This window comes from Hibiscus syriacus, unplaced genomic scaffold, assembly GCF_006381635.1.
Source record: "Hibiscus syriacus cultivar Baekdansim isolate YM2019G1 unplaced genomic scaffold, ASM638163v2 tig00110332_pilon, whole genome shotgun sequence".
In the NCBI taxonomy this organism is placed as follows: Eukaryota; Viridiplantae; Streptophyta; class Magnoliopsida; order Malvales; family Malvaceae; genus Hibiscus; species Hibiscus syriacus.
The window spans coordinates 8,998,259-9,013,747 of NW_024062688.1; the positions used below are offsets into that span (position 1 = coordinate 8,998,259).

Sequence of the window (15,489 nt, forward strand, 5' to 3'; positions counted from 1 at the left end):
ACCAATTATTTTAGCATTCACAAATTGTGAGACTGTTCATTATGTTCTATTTTAGTGTGAAAATCATAAGGATATTTACGGAGATTACATCAAAATTATTGATTTTCTTTAAAAAAAATTCAAAATAATGGGAATTAAGAATAGTTTAACGAGAACAAGGTATCTTAATTATTTTTACTCTTAAAATTACATCAACTTATCCGAAAGCAATCACTTCAAACTTGGTTGATAAAAAATTTTAGTTTCTTTAATGAGCTCTATATGTGTACTAAAATTCAACAAGTCATTTGCATAAAAAAATTATAATTAGATATAGTTTTAAAAAAAATTAGTTGGTGACCAGAACGGAGGTGAGTAGCCAAATACGTAGTTTATCCTTTATTTTATGACAATTGTTTTGTGTCATTTGCTATCCCTTTCATATAAGAATTATACACCTTAACCTAACCCGAATTCCACAAGATAACGAGGTGACCTGTTGAATAATCTTCAACAGCCGACAAACACAGCTGAGATCAAATTAGAAACCCTTAATCTCAGCATCATCCCTCTCACTTTTAGATAAAAAAAAATGGAATTCTTATCTTCTGTAGTAGCAATTGCAGGGATTCTAGGATTGTTACTATTATACAAACTGTGGAAACTGGGGACTCCGAGCGACCAAAGTAAGCGCCTACTGTTAGCCCCAAAACCTTCAGGAACCATACCACTCATAGGGCACATGCACCTCCTTGGAGGTCAACGAGGACAGGGTGATAGCTAATCGTCCACGATCCAATGCTGGAATATACCTCGGCTACGATCATGCCGGATTTGGATTTGCTCCTTACGAGTATTGGCGCCAGATACGAAAACTAGCTGTGGTTGAACTTCTCTCTAGTCTTTGACTTGAGACATTAAAGCATGTCCAGATCTCCGAGGTCAATGCTTTTATCAAAGATTTATATTTGTGTTGCAAGAAAACGAACGAAATCCAAACCCGAAGTTGGTGATTAGTCAAAAGCTCGAATCCCTCACCTTAAATACGATCATGAGATTGATCGCTGGCAAAAGATGTTTCTATGATGCTAATGATGACGAAGCAGCAGCGCATGTGACAAAAGTTGTCAAAGAGTTCATGTATGTTTCTGGACTTATTTCTCCTTCGGAAGTGATACCATTCCTAGGATGGATGGATTCCGTGTTAATGGGGCAAGTGAAATCCATGAAGCATTTTGCAAAAGAGATAGACTCCATCGTTGAAATGGGTGGAGGAGCATAAACTGAAGTGGCTCGAGAGTGAACCGAAACCGAACGAGCATCCAGATTTCATCAACCTACTGCTATCTGCAATTGAGGAGGATTCCATGTTAGGCTACACTCGGGAAACAATTATCAAGGCCGCAGTAATGTTATGTTCTTCATATTGCAAAAGTACCTTTCCCAGTTAAATTGTTCTTTGGAGTGGATTTCATCATATAAAGAAGAAAATGACATTTCAGCTAACCATTTATACCCTATTAGAAGGGGAAACATGCTAAGAGAATGTATAATCCTCAATGGTTAACTGTTTATGTGGCCCTAATTTATTTTCTTCAGTAGAATTAGTTCTTAGCAGGATCAGACACGACATACATTACATTGACATGGAATTGTCCAACTTGATGAACAATAGGCATACTTTGAAGTGTGCTCAACAGGAGCTAGACCTCAAAGTGGGCAAAGAAAAATGGGTGCAAGACTCTGATATTGAGAAACTAGTCTATCTCCAGGCCGTTATCAAGGAAACATTGCCACTATACCTGCCCGGGCCAATATCTGTTTCCCATTGGCAAGAGAAGAATGTAGCATCGGCGGCTTCCACGTCAGAAGGGCACTTGTGTGATAGTGAATCTGTGGAAATTGCATCGAAACCCTCGGGTTTGGTCAAATAATCCTGATGTGTTTGAACCTTAAAGATTTCTTACGAGGCATGAAGATGTAGATGTTGTGGGCCAACATTTTGAGCTGATCCCGTTTGGGTCAGGTCAACGATCTGTCCGGGGATGACACTGGCATTGCAAATGACAAGCTTGATTATTGCTTGCATGCTACAGGGATTCGAGTTAACTACAACGTTTGGGGGGCCAGTGGATATGAGTGAAGGGCTAGGCATCACCATGCCTAAGGCAAACCCACTTGAAGTTATCCTGACTCCACGTCTTCCTGCTGCAATGTATCTGCACACCTGATAACTAAGTAGATTTGATAGCTTTCTAAATGCCTCTCCTTGTTGCTAATTAGAGAGTTAAAAGGAACATTATGATTACAAAATAATATAACAGTTGAACATCAGCTGAGTGATTTTAATTGCGATACTTGTATGGACAAATTAATATGCTATGCTACGCTAGAGTAGGGTAAATTCTACTTTCCTTCCACGCAGAATAACAATAGTCGATTAAGGTGAGATTAAATATTTCTTTTTCTTTAGACACCGAAATTGCAGGCCTGGATGAACTCCAAATTGAAGTCAACATACTTACTCCAAAGGGGCTTGAACTGATTCATGGCAATATCCAGCCATGATTTCATATTCCCATTGAAGTGTACCACCGCGGCATTGCGGATCTCCTACATGCTAATGCTTGGATTATAGCCTAGTCCAAGAACATGCCATGGCTTGTCTAGCGGCATTGTTGTGGAGTAAAATGTGATCAAACCAGGGGGAAACGTTCCCAATTTCCACAAGGTCCTATTCTCATTCTGCAAGCAAAGCCAAGGTAATCCCCACCAGTTAAATCAACGCTAACTGCTATGACCCAATAGTAGCAGCCACGATGAGAAAAACAAAACATTAAAACCAGAAGCTGCTATAATTTCCACCTTAAATTTCAGTGTATTATTAGCTTCCCACTAGCAATTTCATCTAACTAACTAAAGTTCTGTAACAATTTAAACAAGCTAGACCATGGAACAAATTGCAGCATCTAAAGGTAAATAGCATAATCAAACCAAAAGTAGCATAAGGCTGCAAGGTAAACCAATCGAAGAACATAAGACTGGGTATCAAAGCTCACCAGATTCTGCCAGTAATGATATTCCTCAGTACACTTTTCCCTTCTCCAAGCATCCAAATCAAAGAAATTCATCCCCAAGCACAGGCTTTGGGGTTAAACTTTTGCTTAATCAGTGGATGTGAGAAATTCATGTACTGTGCATACCTATGGAAAGACCCGGAACAAGTCTCCACTGCTCCATTCACTTTCCCATCCTTATGAATTTTCCACAACCCAGTCAAATCCTTCTGCACCACAATATCATCATCCAAAAACAATATCCTATGCAACTTTGGATACATCTCTGGCAAATAAAACCTCAAACGATTCAAGATTGATAAATACTTAGCGTTCCTAAACTTCATGTTAGTAGTATCTTTTGTGGCATTCTCAAGTGTGTTCTCAAAGTAAAACTTTTGCAGGTTCGCCGATTCCTACTGCCTTAACTTCAATATGAGCTCCATTATAATCTTTCAATTTGAACATAACCTGCATTGCCCCATGATTCATCTTATCTGTTACCACATGGAAAACGTGTTTCCATGGTTCTTTTGCGTTTTTTGTGGCTGAATTCACCACCACGGATGCAGCAAGCACATTATCTGAAAAGATAGCGTAATGATAAAGGTTTGAATCCTCAAATTCGCGAGGAATTGGCTTCCCTTCATCTGTATATTTGTCTGGATGAGAGATTCGTTCCTCCATCAACCTCATTGACAACAATGTAAGCTTTTAAGGATCGATTTTGCAGCGATAAGGCTGGAAAATGCGCCTTGTTTTTTTGCTTTGATCAGTTGCTCATTCACAGAAAAGATCGTCTTTCAGTTTCTGTATCTTCAGTTGGTTATCAAAAGATTCCTTGGCTTCCGAGATCATTTGTCGTGTGGTTTTGATTCGCTCTTTGACTTCTTTCTCGAATTGTTGTAGCACATGCTCCTCGATGGAGAGGGAATCAGCTTCGAAGAGAGCTCGATACGCTGGTTTGTTGATGAGATCAGAGTAGCTTCGAGATAAATCAGCAAAAACCCTAAGGAGCTTCGAGTTCTCGAGCTTTAGCTTTCAAGCGTAAGAGGCGTATGCGAGGGCAAGAGAGCGGTGATCGTTGGCTTGTTTCTGGATCTGATACAATCGGGGTTTGAGCGGATCCGATTTGAGTGCCAAAACGGACCTCCTTGTGGATCCAATTCCGTCGGAACCAGTGGAGAAACACTATAACCACACAGAAAACGACGCTGTTCAACCAGTAACCAAGGAAATGTTCATTTCTCATCTGTTTTCTTCACTTAATTAACCTTTTAATGCACAGAATGAGAATACCCAGAATCGATTATTTAGAAAAAACAATAAAAGAAAATCTAATTTTCAGTTAATTAAGAGGGAAAAGTTAGTTACTACTTACAAGGTTGGTCTGGAGATGAGTAAAATGAGAGCGGGAAGTGAAGAAGAAGGATCAAAGAAGAAACAGATAGCAACTGTAATTGCTGAAGCTAAAAATCTAAAAGTACATCCAAAACCTCCCAACACTGTCCCTCCTTCGCCCCCAACGCCGATTCTTGACGTACGGTGGTGATTCGCCATCACCGGCGCATTAAAAAGGAAAAAAAAAAGGATGATAGTGCTTAAGATAAATAGAGTTGAGACAACAACGAACTCACTGATGGTCACTGACTCTCAGTCTCACTCTTTGCTTGCTTTTGGATTGGGCTGCGTTCTTTTTAACTCGGTAGTGACAGCCATGAGAGATTCATTACTACATGGACTGTGGATGTTGTGAGATCAACGGCTGTGATTTCGTTTAGTTAACTTTGGCTATAGCTGCCACGCGGAATTCTGTGGTACAGACAGACTGTTATTTATTTATTATCAATTTAAAATGCTCGATTAGGCGGGTTGAGCACTAACTTGGCAACGCTTTATTATAGGCTTAAGTATTATAAAGGCTATTTTAAAATAATTAAAAATCAATTAGATTTTTGGGTAAAGTACACAGATGATCCCCAATTATAGAGTATTTATTTATTGAAACTTCTGATTATTGAAAGTTTCTACATGGTCCCCTAATTGGAAGATGTTACTTTGTGGAGTCTCCCTACTATTATAAGTTATGAAATGGTCACATAACTATTCATATGTTATTAACTCGTATTTTTTCCTTAAAAAATTGAAGATATTCTGAGCTTGACGTTAATCTATTGACTCAGATGTGATAAAATCATATTTTAATAATGCATAATGACATTGTCATTGTTTTTAAGTACCAATCGACCGACATAATCTTTCAAGAATTTGTTCGACGACATAATGTAAATAGAGACTTGCTCCATAAAATATAGCTCAAACAATTATGAGATTAAATTTTATCATATCTCAATGAGCATGTTAACGTCCAATTCAGATAATTGCATTTTTTTTAACATGAAATGATAAATTTGAAACATATGATAGTTATGTAATTTTTAATAATAGAGAGACCCAACATAATAACACCTTATAGTCAAAGAACCATTTTATAATTTTCGATAGTTAAGAAATTTAACAAAATAAATCTTACTCTGGTCGGAGGACCATTTGTATATTTTGTTATTGCTTTATTATAGGCTTAATTAAGTATTATAAACGCTTTATTATATCCATCTTCACTGTTATTTCTTGCTTTGTTCTACTACTTTGTGGAAGTGGATGCTGCAGATCCGCTGTTACATCCCATAAGTTTATGGTTCAATGGAGGCATAAATTGAAGTCCTTTGATAAGTTTCATCATCACCACTGTTTTAGACATTATTTGCACCCTTGATAAGTTTATGGACGCTCCATCTTTTCTTTAATATGTTATTGGGGGTCCTAGATGTTCATCTCTTGGCTTTGGTGCATTTATGGAACACGGTCCTTTCCAGCCAGGAGAAGATGGAAACTTGGTCAAGAATCATGGGATTTAGGTAAAATCTTTTAGTATAGTGTAAGTCTTGGGGTTCTTGAAATTACCTTATTCGAACTGATAGTGTTATTGGAGTTCTCAAATCACCCATGTCCTTGAACTGAAGGATCACCAAAACATGGAGAGGCTTCTTGAGGAGAGACATGGTTGTTTATGGAACAGAGATGAACGGGATATGGAGGAGAGATGGGTATAGGTATTTATAGGAGAAAGGGCGGAAAGAAAAAGGAGAAAGAAATTGTATTGAAATAGGATTGGGAGTGGGGATTTATATATTTTTAAGAATTAAATTGACTGGTCAAGGATGCCAATTCAGCGTTCAAGCGTGCCATATGAGACTTTTGTACCTTCAGCAGCGACGGATATATACGATTAAATCATCAATTTGTTACAAAAGGATAATGTTATTGACCGTTTTATTACTTTTGAAACTCTAGCATTGAAAAAAAGAAACTTACTTATACTTCAGTGATTATTTATGTTGTTTACCCTAATCTAAATATTTTAACTACATTATCTACACCTTCCCACGCATAAATAAATAAAAATACACAATTCAAACCCGCGTACTCTCCTATGTTACAACTGAAATCAAATCTTTGATCGAACAGGATGAAAATCTTAGTGGAAAGTCTCACGCGACACCCTTAATAATTTATTAAGTTAAGGAAAGACGTTATTGATTTTATTATTATTTTTTAATAAAATCGGTAAAAAATTATTAGAAATATTATTATTTTTATTAGTTTTATTATTTTTAGGCGTTTTACTAGTTTTTTTAATATATCTAGTAAAATGCTATCAGTTTTTTTTATTTTTTTATTAATTTTGTTATTATTGAATACTTTACCGAAATTATTAAAAATATTAATGTTTTAGGTAAAAATAATAATGTTTTATATAATTTTTTATCAGTTTTATTAAAAAAATAATAACAAAACCGATAACGTCTTATCTTATTTTTATATCAAGGGTGTTCGTACTTCCCAAATCTCACCTGTCTTCCTCACTCTTCTTTTTACCATCAAAACTAAATCTTGATTCAGACAACCCAATTCTATTCACTTCCTCTTGTTGTTCGCACTTGAAGCTATTAAAAGAAAGAAAAAGAAAATACATAACTGTACTTTGAGCATTCCATGGATTTCATTTCTTTAACATCTGCTGCTTTTGGGCGGCATTTAATGTTCTTCCAATCCTAGTAACCCAGTTTTCTTCCTCTCCGATCACTCATGTGACCTCATATAACCAAAGGGTCCACAATTTGGTTGATGACTTATTGAAACACATTTCATCAGATACACATGTCCAATTCAATTTTCTCATCAAAACATAAATTATTCAAAGAAAGAAAAAAAAAATCTAATTCAGTGGGTACCTTCTCTTGCCATGCCTGTTGCTAACATTGTGCAACCATCCAAACCCTTTCAGGGCCTTTGAGATTTTAACAATGTTTGACCTTCCCATTCCCAAATTCATCTTCCCAGCTGAAAACTTCAGAGCCTGTAAGCAGCATAACTGACCGACCGACTCTTCCTCGTATTCGTACTCGTCGATACCATAGTAGTCATCGTCGACGATGACTTTGTTCGACCTACTTTTGAGTAATTGTGCCTTGTTGGACTCGGTTTCGTATGTTTCCCAAAGCAAATCCATCGCTTCGTCTCCGTCGGTATTTTCCGAGCATCTCTCCTCGAATAGCTTGCATGCCAATGTCCTCTTCCACTCCTTTTCTTTCCTGGACCCCAAATTCCCACTGGAATTGTAATTATGATTCCCACCATTTTCAGTCATTCTATTGGAATTCACCATTGGTTTGATCACAGCTTTAGGATCACTTGTTATGAATCCTTGTTTTTGTACCTCACCTTTATTGGACTCTACAATTGGTGACCTGACTTGTCTGTCTCTCTTCTTCCACGGATTATTTTCAACCCCTTCCTTGTCTTGCAAGAAATCTTCAAAGATCTTCACGACGGCCTTGACCTGATTCGTTTCTGGACGTTTAATTTGTGTCGATTTTTCATCTAAACACTCGGCAAATAGATCTTCATCGGCCTCATGACAAGTTGACTTATCGAACACCATCTTACAAGCTTCGAGCAATTCCGAGAATCCGAATCCGTCACTCGGTTCGTCGTCGACTTCGGACCTTACCGTTTCGACGAGTTTCCAGTAGGTAGCTAGTAGGGAAGCTATTATCTTGGAATCTGGTAATTGGAGGTGGCAAACAGAGGCAGCTGTTTGGTTGTCGAGAAAGCTGTGAGAAAGGGTGAAAAACGAAAGAATGAAAAGGGTAGTGGTGACCAAGAGAGGCGAAAGAAAAGAGAAAATCTTGAACAAGTAAGGGGAGAAGAAGATGAAGTAAGAGAAATAAAGAGGGTGGGAGAAAATGGATGAACAAAAGAGGATCAAATCCGAAACCAAAAGTGCTGAAAATTTAGACATTTTTTTTAAAACACAGAAGTAGCAGACGCTGGTGGATGTAATGGAATCGGAAACAAACAAAAGAAAAAACTTAAGCTGCCATGCATGAACAAAAAACAAATGTAGTAACATTTTGTGTGTAAGCAAGGGCTCCACCGAAAGTATCAACATTAATGATTAGTTAGAGGAAGTATTCAATTTGGCCCGCTTTTGTTTAACAATGAAAGCTAACAGCATTGGCTCCTGCTTCGTCTTTCCATTCAGATACATCAAGTTTTGTTACGTTTTACCAGTAAATGGTTTTAATATCATACAAATTGCGTTATGGGAGTGTTGTTCTTCCTAGAGTTTTCGGGTTAGAGTAATTACGTCTACATGATATATGTGCGTCGTAAGAGGCGAAGAAAGAATCTAAACAAATACGTTTTACAGTCGATGATTATATGAAGCAGTTGAGAAAGTGCGCATGTGTATGGGCGTTGAAAGTAGTTGAATACAATCTTGGAAAGCCATATCATGAATATAAATTTCATCTAACCAACTAACTCCATTAATCACTAACCCCCCAACACAAGGTGGCGTTGTATCCTAATAAACAATGAAAGACACTAGTCACTACACGCTACATACCAGCATTTTGCTTTCAGTTGAAGACTTACTGTTATTAACTATAACTTAATGAGTAGGCAGCGATGGGGAGAGCATTTGGCTTTATTAAATTAGTTCAAATAAAAGTTTTTAAAAATTTAAAGATTTTACAAATAATATTATTGAAAACAGGACTTTACAATTAATTAATTAGACGTAAAAAATTATAATTGATATTAGAATAAATATAATTTTATTTTAAAACTATATAATTATTAAGAATCAATTTAATAGTAGTTGCAGATTAATAAATCAATAAAGAATACATTGATTATTTGATGTACATTTTGTTAAAGAAAATATTTTGTATAAAAAAATTATGTTTATTATAAGTTAAATCAATAAAGAATACATTGATTACTTGAAGTATGAATGGCTTTTCTTTGACTTCTTGGTTGCGTTGATATGAGTTTGTTTTCCATTGCTATTTCTTTACCACAAATGTAAACTTAACAGCTTGAAAAGACTCCTTTTCTTGGAGTATAGAGGGCGTCCCATGTTGAGGATGTACAATTAGAATTAATTAGGCATATTGGAGAGAATTTTGGGATGTATCGAGATGACGTTTGATCTTTATGCATGTATCGAGAGTTAGTTTTTAGATTTGATTTTTAAAATGATAAAAACTGATTTTGAATAAGAAATTGAAGTTGATTTTGAAGTATGTAATATTAGTTGATTTATTATGAATCTTTGGATGGGATCCAGGCATTTCTGGGCTGAAATGTGTTTAACTGTATGAACCGCCTTTAAATTACATTTCTAACAGATTTTGACACGTTTCAATGAACGTTGGAAACTCAAGATATATTTATTTTAGCAAAGATAGTACAAAAAAAAGATCTGAAATAAATAGGTGATTTTGTAGTAATTATGAATTTTAAAATTTACTTTATTTTTATTATACTTTTGTTGTATCCGTATCAAATAATTCTAAAAATTATTGTTTTACATCTCGTATCTATCTCCATATCCGTATTAATGTAACATAATGAGAGGTGTTGGGTTTTGTTAGTTGTTCTTAACCCTCTCCCCCGTCTTCCTCTTTAAATTTTGTCTTGTAACTTGTCTTTGTCTGTAGTATACTTACTGATGTGTTTTCTACAACATAGTAATCCTATTTCGACACTTCACCTCATTAACATATATAGACTAAACCATTCGGGAGAGTTGGTCTTGTTTACTTTTCTATTTTCTAGAATTGTTATGTCCAATGTTCAATATAAAATCCTATTTTATTTGATTTAATTAGAATATTATTACTAACAACGTTGTTATTTCATATTTGACACTAAACATCACCTTAAATTATTGGATCTTGTAGAACATAAAAATTTATAATCATTTTTTGTTTTAGACTAATTAATAAAATCATATATTTTCTTAAATTCATGATATGTCTCACATCATTAGATGTTCTAAAATAATTATTGAATGCCTTAATCTTGATTGCATTAATATCTACAATTTTACCAAAATAATTTTTTTTTTCAAAAAAAAAATACCACTTATAGTTATAATTGTATACGTTACAAACAAATCTCAGTTGAGATTCATATAGAACTACTACTAGAGTCAAGACTTCACTTCTCGTTTATTATTATGAAGTCTTTAAGAAAATAATTAAAAGTTTGTCATCGTCGTAATCGTCTATTACGTCAATCGCTCTAAATTTATGATCCTATTCCTTTACGATTATCAACATATCTTTGGTTTATATTAACCTTAATATACATTTTTTCTTGTAATAACTATATATTTCTTTACATTCTTAAATTTTGATCCAATTTCGACGTCAGTATCAGAATATTTTTTTATACTCTTTTTCTAGGAATCAAATCTATTTATCATACGAGGATAATAAATTATAAATTTAGTCAATTGGTAGTTAGAGTTTTGTAGATATAGTTACCCTTGAAATTGACGAAAAATAAAGTGGAGCCCCACACATGGAAAGTTGTAGTGACAGTCAGAGGGGGATGTGAGTGAGGCAGACACTCTACCAGCTCTGTTTATTACCCCAAGTAGTATTATTATACGAATTTTAGACATCAGAAGGCTTCAGAGGTAATGAAACTGAAATGAAAATGCTTCATACTAAAGTATATTCCTATTTAATATTTGTATGGAATGGACCAATCCAGTGATCCACCCTACTCATCAGTATTCAATAAATAAGGTGCTTAAAATTTTCATCTACCATTGTCAGAACAACCTAAGACCAGACATTTAATATTTTAAGTATCGTATACTTGTACTCAACAAAAACATGAATATCTATAATCCTTAATTTTTTATAAGAAAATAGATAATAAGGTTTTTATTAGTCTAAAGTAATTATAACCTAATGCATGTTTAGAATCTTTTTTAGTTATCGATAGCGCACACACATCTTATACACACAATAATTCAAATTCAAGATTTTTAAAAAGAAAAACACTTTCTTTTATCGTTGAAACTACTCAATAAATTCAAAATAGATACTAGTTAATTAACAACAATTTCATACTCATAAAATATTAAAGGGTTTCTAAAATAATCAAACTTTCCATTGCATAATGCAGTGATTACACCTCTCAAATAGAGTAACCAAAGCGTCATAATTCACTATAAAACGGGGTCGAAATGGAAGAAGATTTCCCATGAGACAAGAGGTAATATGAAGAAGAAAATGGCTACGGCAACAACATTTCTTGTGTTGTTTCTAATGGTCACTACCCTGAGTGAAGGAGCAAGGGATACCCCAGTGAAAGACGAAGTGTACAGCCCCCAAGGTCTGCTTGGTCCTTGGGGCCTTCCTTTGTTCGGCTTGCCATTTCCCTTCCTTAAGCCATGGCTTGGACTTGGAGGATGCTGCGGAGGTCTGTTCCCATTCCTTGGGACACCTAAAGATGGGGCACCCCTTAATAAGATCACCAAAGCTGATGGCAATGCCATTGACCCTTCACCATGACCCCCCGCCGGTGAGAGTTAGTAGTGGCCATGGTGTTCGCGGTCGCCGGTTTCACTGTAGTCATCAATAAAGAGTGCTGAAACCCGGGACTTGACACCTTATGGTTTAATGTAATGGTACCACCCAGTTTGAGTAGGAGCTATGTTTTGTGCATTTAGTACTTGAATCAATGGAAAGTTCACAAGCTTCTATCTCTCTTTCCCTTACGTTATCATCTTTCAAACTTGCATAGCTAACGCAATTCATCTTTTCTAGCAAAACAGGCTGACAATCGGTTAACGAAACCTTACATGATCAGGTAGGTATAAACCGAGCCCGAGGGATGATAGCTACCATAACACCTTTAGAAATTTCAAATTCTCATATAATTTAAATATTTTTTATCAATGATCTAATTTTGCATTCCATTAAATTTTATAATTTTACACCCTTAAATTTATGATATAACTTCTTAAGTTGGTACTCCTTAACATAAAATCTTGTATTCGTTCAATATAAGAAAGTCCAGAAACACAAGCAACCTAAAATCATTGAATTTGATTTCTTTTACTGTATATAAAAAAGTTGTTTAATTAAAGTAATAATGAAGCTGAGGTAAACAAGTTATGAACAAGCAGATTTGCATGCATCTAAGAAAGCAAATATATAAAGCATGCTCAGATAATCAAAAACATTGTCTGCTAAAACATATAGTTGAAAGCTGGACATTCTAAAATTCAAAAAAAATAGATCCATTGATGGGCTGACTACATTGCTTCTTTCTCTTTTCAGTGGCAGTTTGTATTATCCCTGAAATAAGCAGCAATCATCATTCGAAAAACTGTCACAGAATTGAAAGATCTTGAAGCTGTTGCGGAAGACGACTATCGGATAGAGCAAAATCGCAACTGATAATTTGAGAAAATAAAAATGAATATAAAAGAGACACAAAATTTACGTGGAAAACCCCTAAATAATATAGGGTAAAAACCACGGGCAATGGTAGAAGAATTTCACTATGAGAAAATAGGAATTACAACTTCTCTCGATCGACCAAGGAGAAAACAATGATATTCTCTCTTGATAAAAAGGAGAAAACAACTCTCAAGAAACTCTCTAAATTCTCTCTAGTATTGGAAGAAAGCTAGAATGTTTTCAGATGGTTTTGAAACTAAATGAGCTAGGGTATTTATAGTTGAAGCTTAAGGATCAATCTTGTAAATACCCTAAAAGTACAATGACTAATTGCATAGTTTTATCATCCAAAATTTTCAACAATTTGGTGGCCAAATTTAACCAATTTTGCCGCCCCATTAATGCCACCAAATTGTCACCCATAATGTTGACTAATGATGCAATTTGGTGTGCCAATTTTCAACAATCTCCCACTTGAAGATTTGATTGGAACAATCATATCTTCACACCATTCTTTCTACCTTGTACCTTTCATGTTACTTACGTCTCTGACAGGCCACAAGAGGATCGACACAAGGTAAATTTATCAGCGTTGATCGTCTTCGTCATAAAATCTGCTATGTTGTCTTTGGTATGGATCTTCTGCATATCTACTGTCCCTTCTTCCACCTTTTCACGAATGAAATGGTACTGAACTCGTATGTGCTTTGTCCTTTAATGAAATGTTGGATTCCTTGCTAGATGCAAGGCGCTTTGACTGTCACAAAACTGAGAGACATACTCTTGATTGTGCCCAAGCTCCTCCAATAGTATCTTCAACCATATTGCTTCTTTACTGGCTTGTGTAGCTGCTACATATTCTGCTTCTGTTGTGGATGTAGCTACAACTGACTGCAAGTTTGAAACCCAGCTTACAGCTCCACCAGCAACTTTAAACACATATCCTGTAGTAGATTTGCTTTTATCCAAGTCCCCTGCATAGTCAGAATCTACATACTCATTGATTAGTAAGTTTGATCCTCCGTAACATAATGCAACATTTGAGGTCCCTTTGATGTATCTCAGGATCCTCTTTATTGTATTCCAATGCTCTTTTCCTGGATTCGCCATGTACCGACTAACCACTCCCACTGCTTGTGCAATGTCTGGTCTTGTGCATATCATAGCGAACATTAAACTTCCCACTGCTGATGCATATTGTACTCGAGACATCTCCATCCTCTCTTCTTCACTGCTAGGACTCATACTGGAGGATAATTTGAATTTAATAGGAAGAGGGGTAGAAATTGGCTTACAATCTTGCATGCTGAATCGTGACAAGATTTTCTTCAAGTAATTCTTTTGTGAAAGCCAAATCTTCTTATTACTTCTGTCTCGGTGAATTTGCATCCCTAGAATCTGTTTGCTGATCCCAAGTCCTTCATTTCAAATTCCCTAGCTAGTTGTGCCTTCAATTCTTCAATATGATCTTTGTTGGGTCCTGCAACCAACATGTCATCCACATACAACAGCAATATAACAAAATTGTTATCACCAGACCTCTTGAAATAAGCACAAGGGTCTGCATTAAGTCTGTTGTATCCAAGGCACATAATGAAGGAATCAAATCTCTTATACCAACACCTCGGCGCATGCTTTAGATCGTACAGAGATTTGTTCAACCTGCAAACCAAGTTCTTTTTTTCCTTTTCTTCAAAACCTTCAGGTTGGAGCATATAAATCTCTTCTTCAAGATTTCCATGAAGAAAAGTTGTTTTAACATCTAGTTGCTCTAGATGTAAGTTCAATGTGGCACACATTGTCAAAACTACTCGAACTGTTGTTAGTCGAACCACAGGAGAAAATATTTCATTAGAATCAATACCTTCTTTTTGAGCATATCCTTTGACCACCAGTCTTGCACGATACCTCTCCACTTGATCGTCACCATTTCGCTTGATTTTGAAAACCCATTTGTTACCAATTGGCTCCCTTCCTTATGGTAGTGGCACAAGGTCCCATGTATTATTTTTATGAAGGGCTTCGATTTCTTCTTGCATCGCCATCATCCACAGTGAAGCATCTGAGTTGTTTATTACCTCCTAGTATGTTGATGGCTCACCGTCCTCTGTTAAAAGGCAGTATGCAATATTACCTTCTATAACATAATCTGAGTACCAATTGGGACGTCTTCTCACACGATCTGATTGACGAGTTCTTGGAGCTTCATAGCTCTCTGGTTCTTGTTCATCATGTGTTGGTTCTGCTTCAGAAGAATCTCCTTGTTCAAACTCATTTTCCACATGTATCTGTGTAGTCTCTGACTTTTCAGCGCTATTATCGTCTTCTTTTCTTTGTAGCTTATCTTCTACAAATATAACATCCTTGCTGATGATCACTTTGCGGGCAGTGGGATCCCACAAGAGATACCCCTTTACTCCATCAGCATACCCCAAGAATTTGCATTTCCTGGATTTTGGATCCAGCTTTGAAATTTCTTGGGAGTTGTACATCACGTACACTATACTTCCAAATACATGGAGGTTTGAATAATCAGCTGGTTTTCCAGTCCACATCTCCATTGGTGTCTTCAGCTCTATTACAGTTGATGGAGCTCGATTCACCAAATAACAGGC

The 15,489-nt window shown here is 35.9% G+C and overlaps 1 protein-coding gene and 2 pseudogenes across 1 annotated transcript; 1 reads left to right on the forward strand and 2 right to left on the reverse strand.

Annotated features, from left to right (window-relative positions):
* The first annotated feature begins 560 nt into the window (after positions 1-560).
* On the forward strand, positions 561-2,271 carry LOC120119742 (annotated as a pseudogene).
* On the reverse strand, positions 2,216-4,715 carry LOC120119740 (annotated as a pseudogene).
* Positions 4,716-6,945: 2,230 nt separating this feature from the next.
* On the reverse strand, positions 6,946-8,400 carry LOC120120103. Its single transcript, XM_039139835.1, has 2 exons — positions 7,331-8,400; positions 6,946-7,042 (listed from the first exon to the last, which is right to left on the reverse strand). Exons 1-2 carry the CDS (start codon positions 8,398-8,400, stop codon positions 6,946-6,948), a joined length of 1,167 nt encoding a protein of 388 aa, XP_038995766.1.
* Positions 8,401-15,489: the final 7,089 nt, after the last annotated feature.

Bases quoted from the DNA above. Each gene is read 5' to 3' on its own strand.
- LOC120120103 (XM_039139835.1), bottom strand. From the start codon at position 8,400: ATGTCTAAATTTTCAGCACTTTTGGTTTCGGATTTGATCCTCTTTTGT. The intron at 7,043-7,330 runs GTACCCACTGAA...TTCTTTTAATAG, and splicing joins AACAGGCATGGCAAGAGAAG to CTTCAAGTGCGAACAACAAG.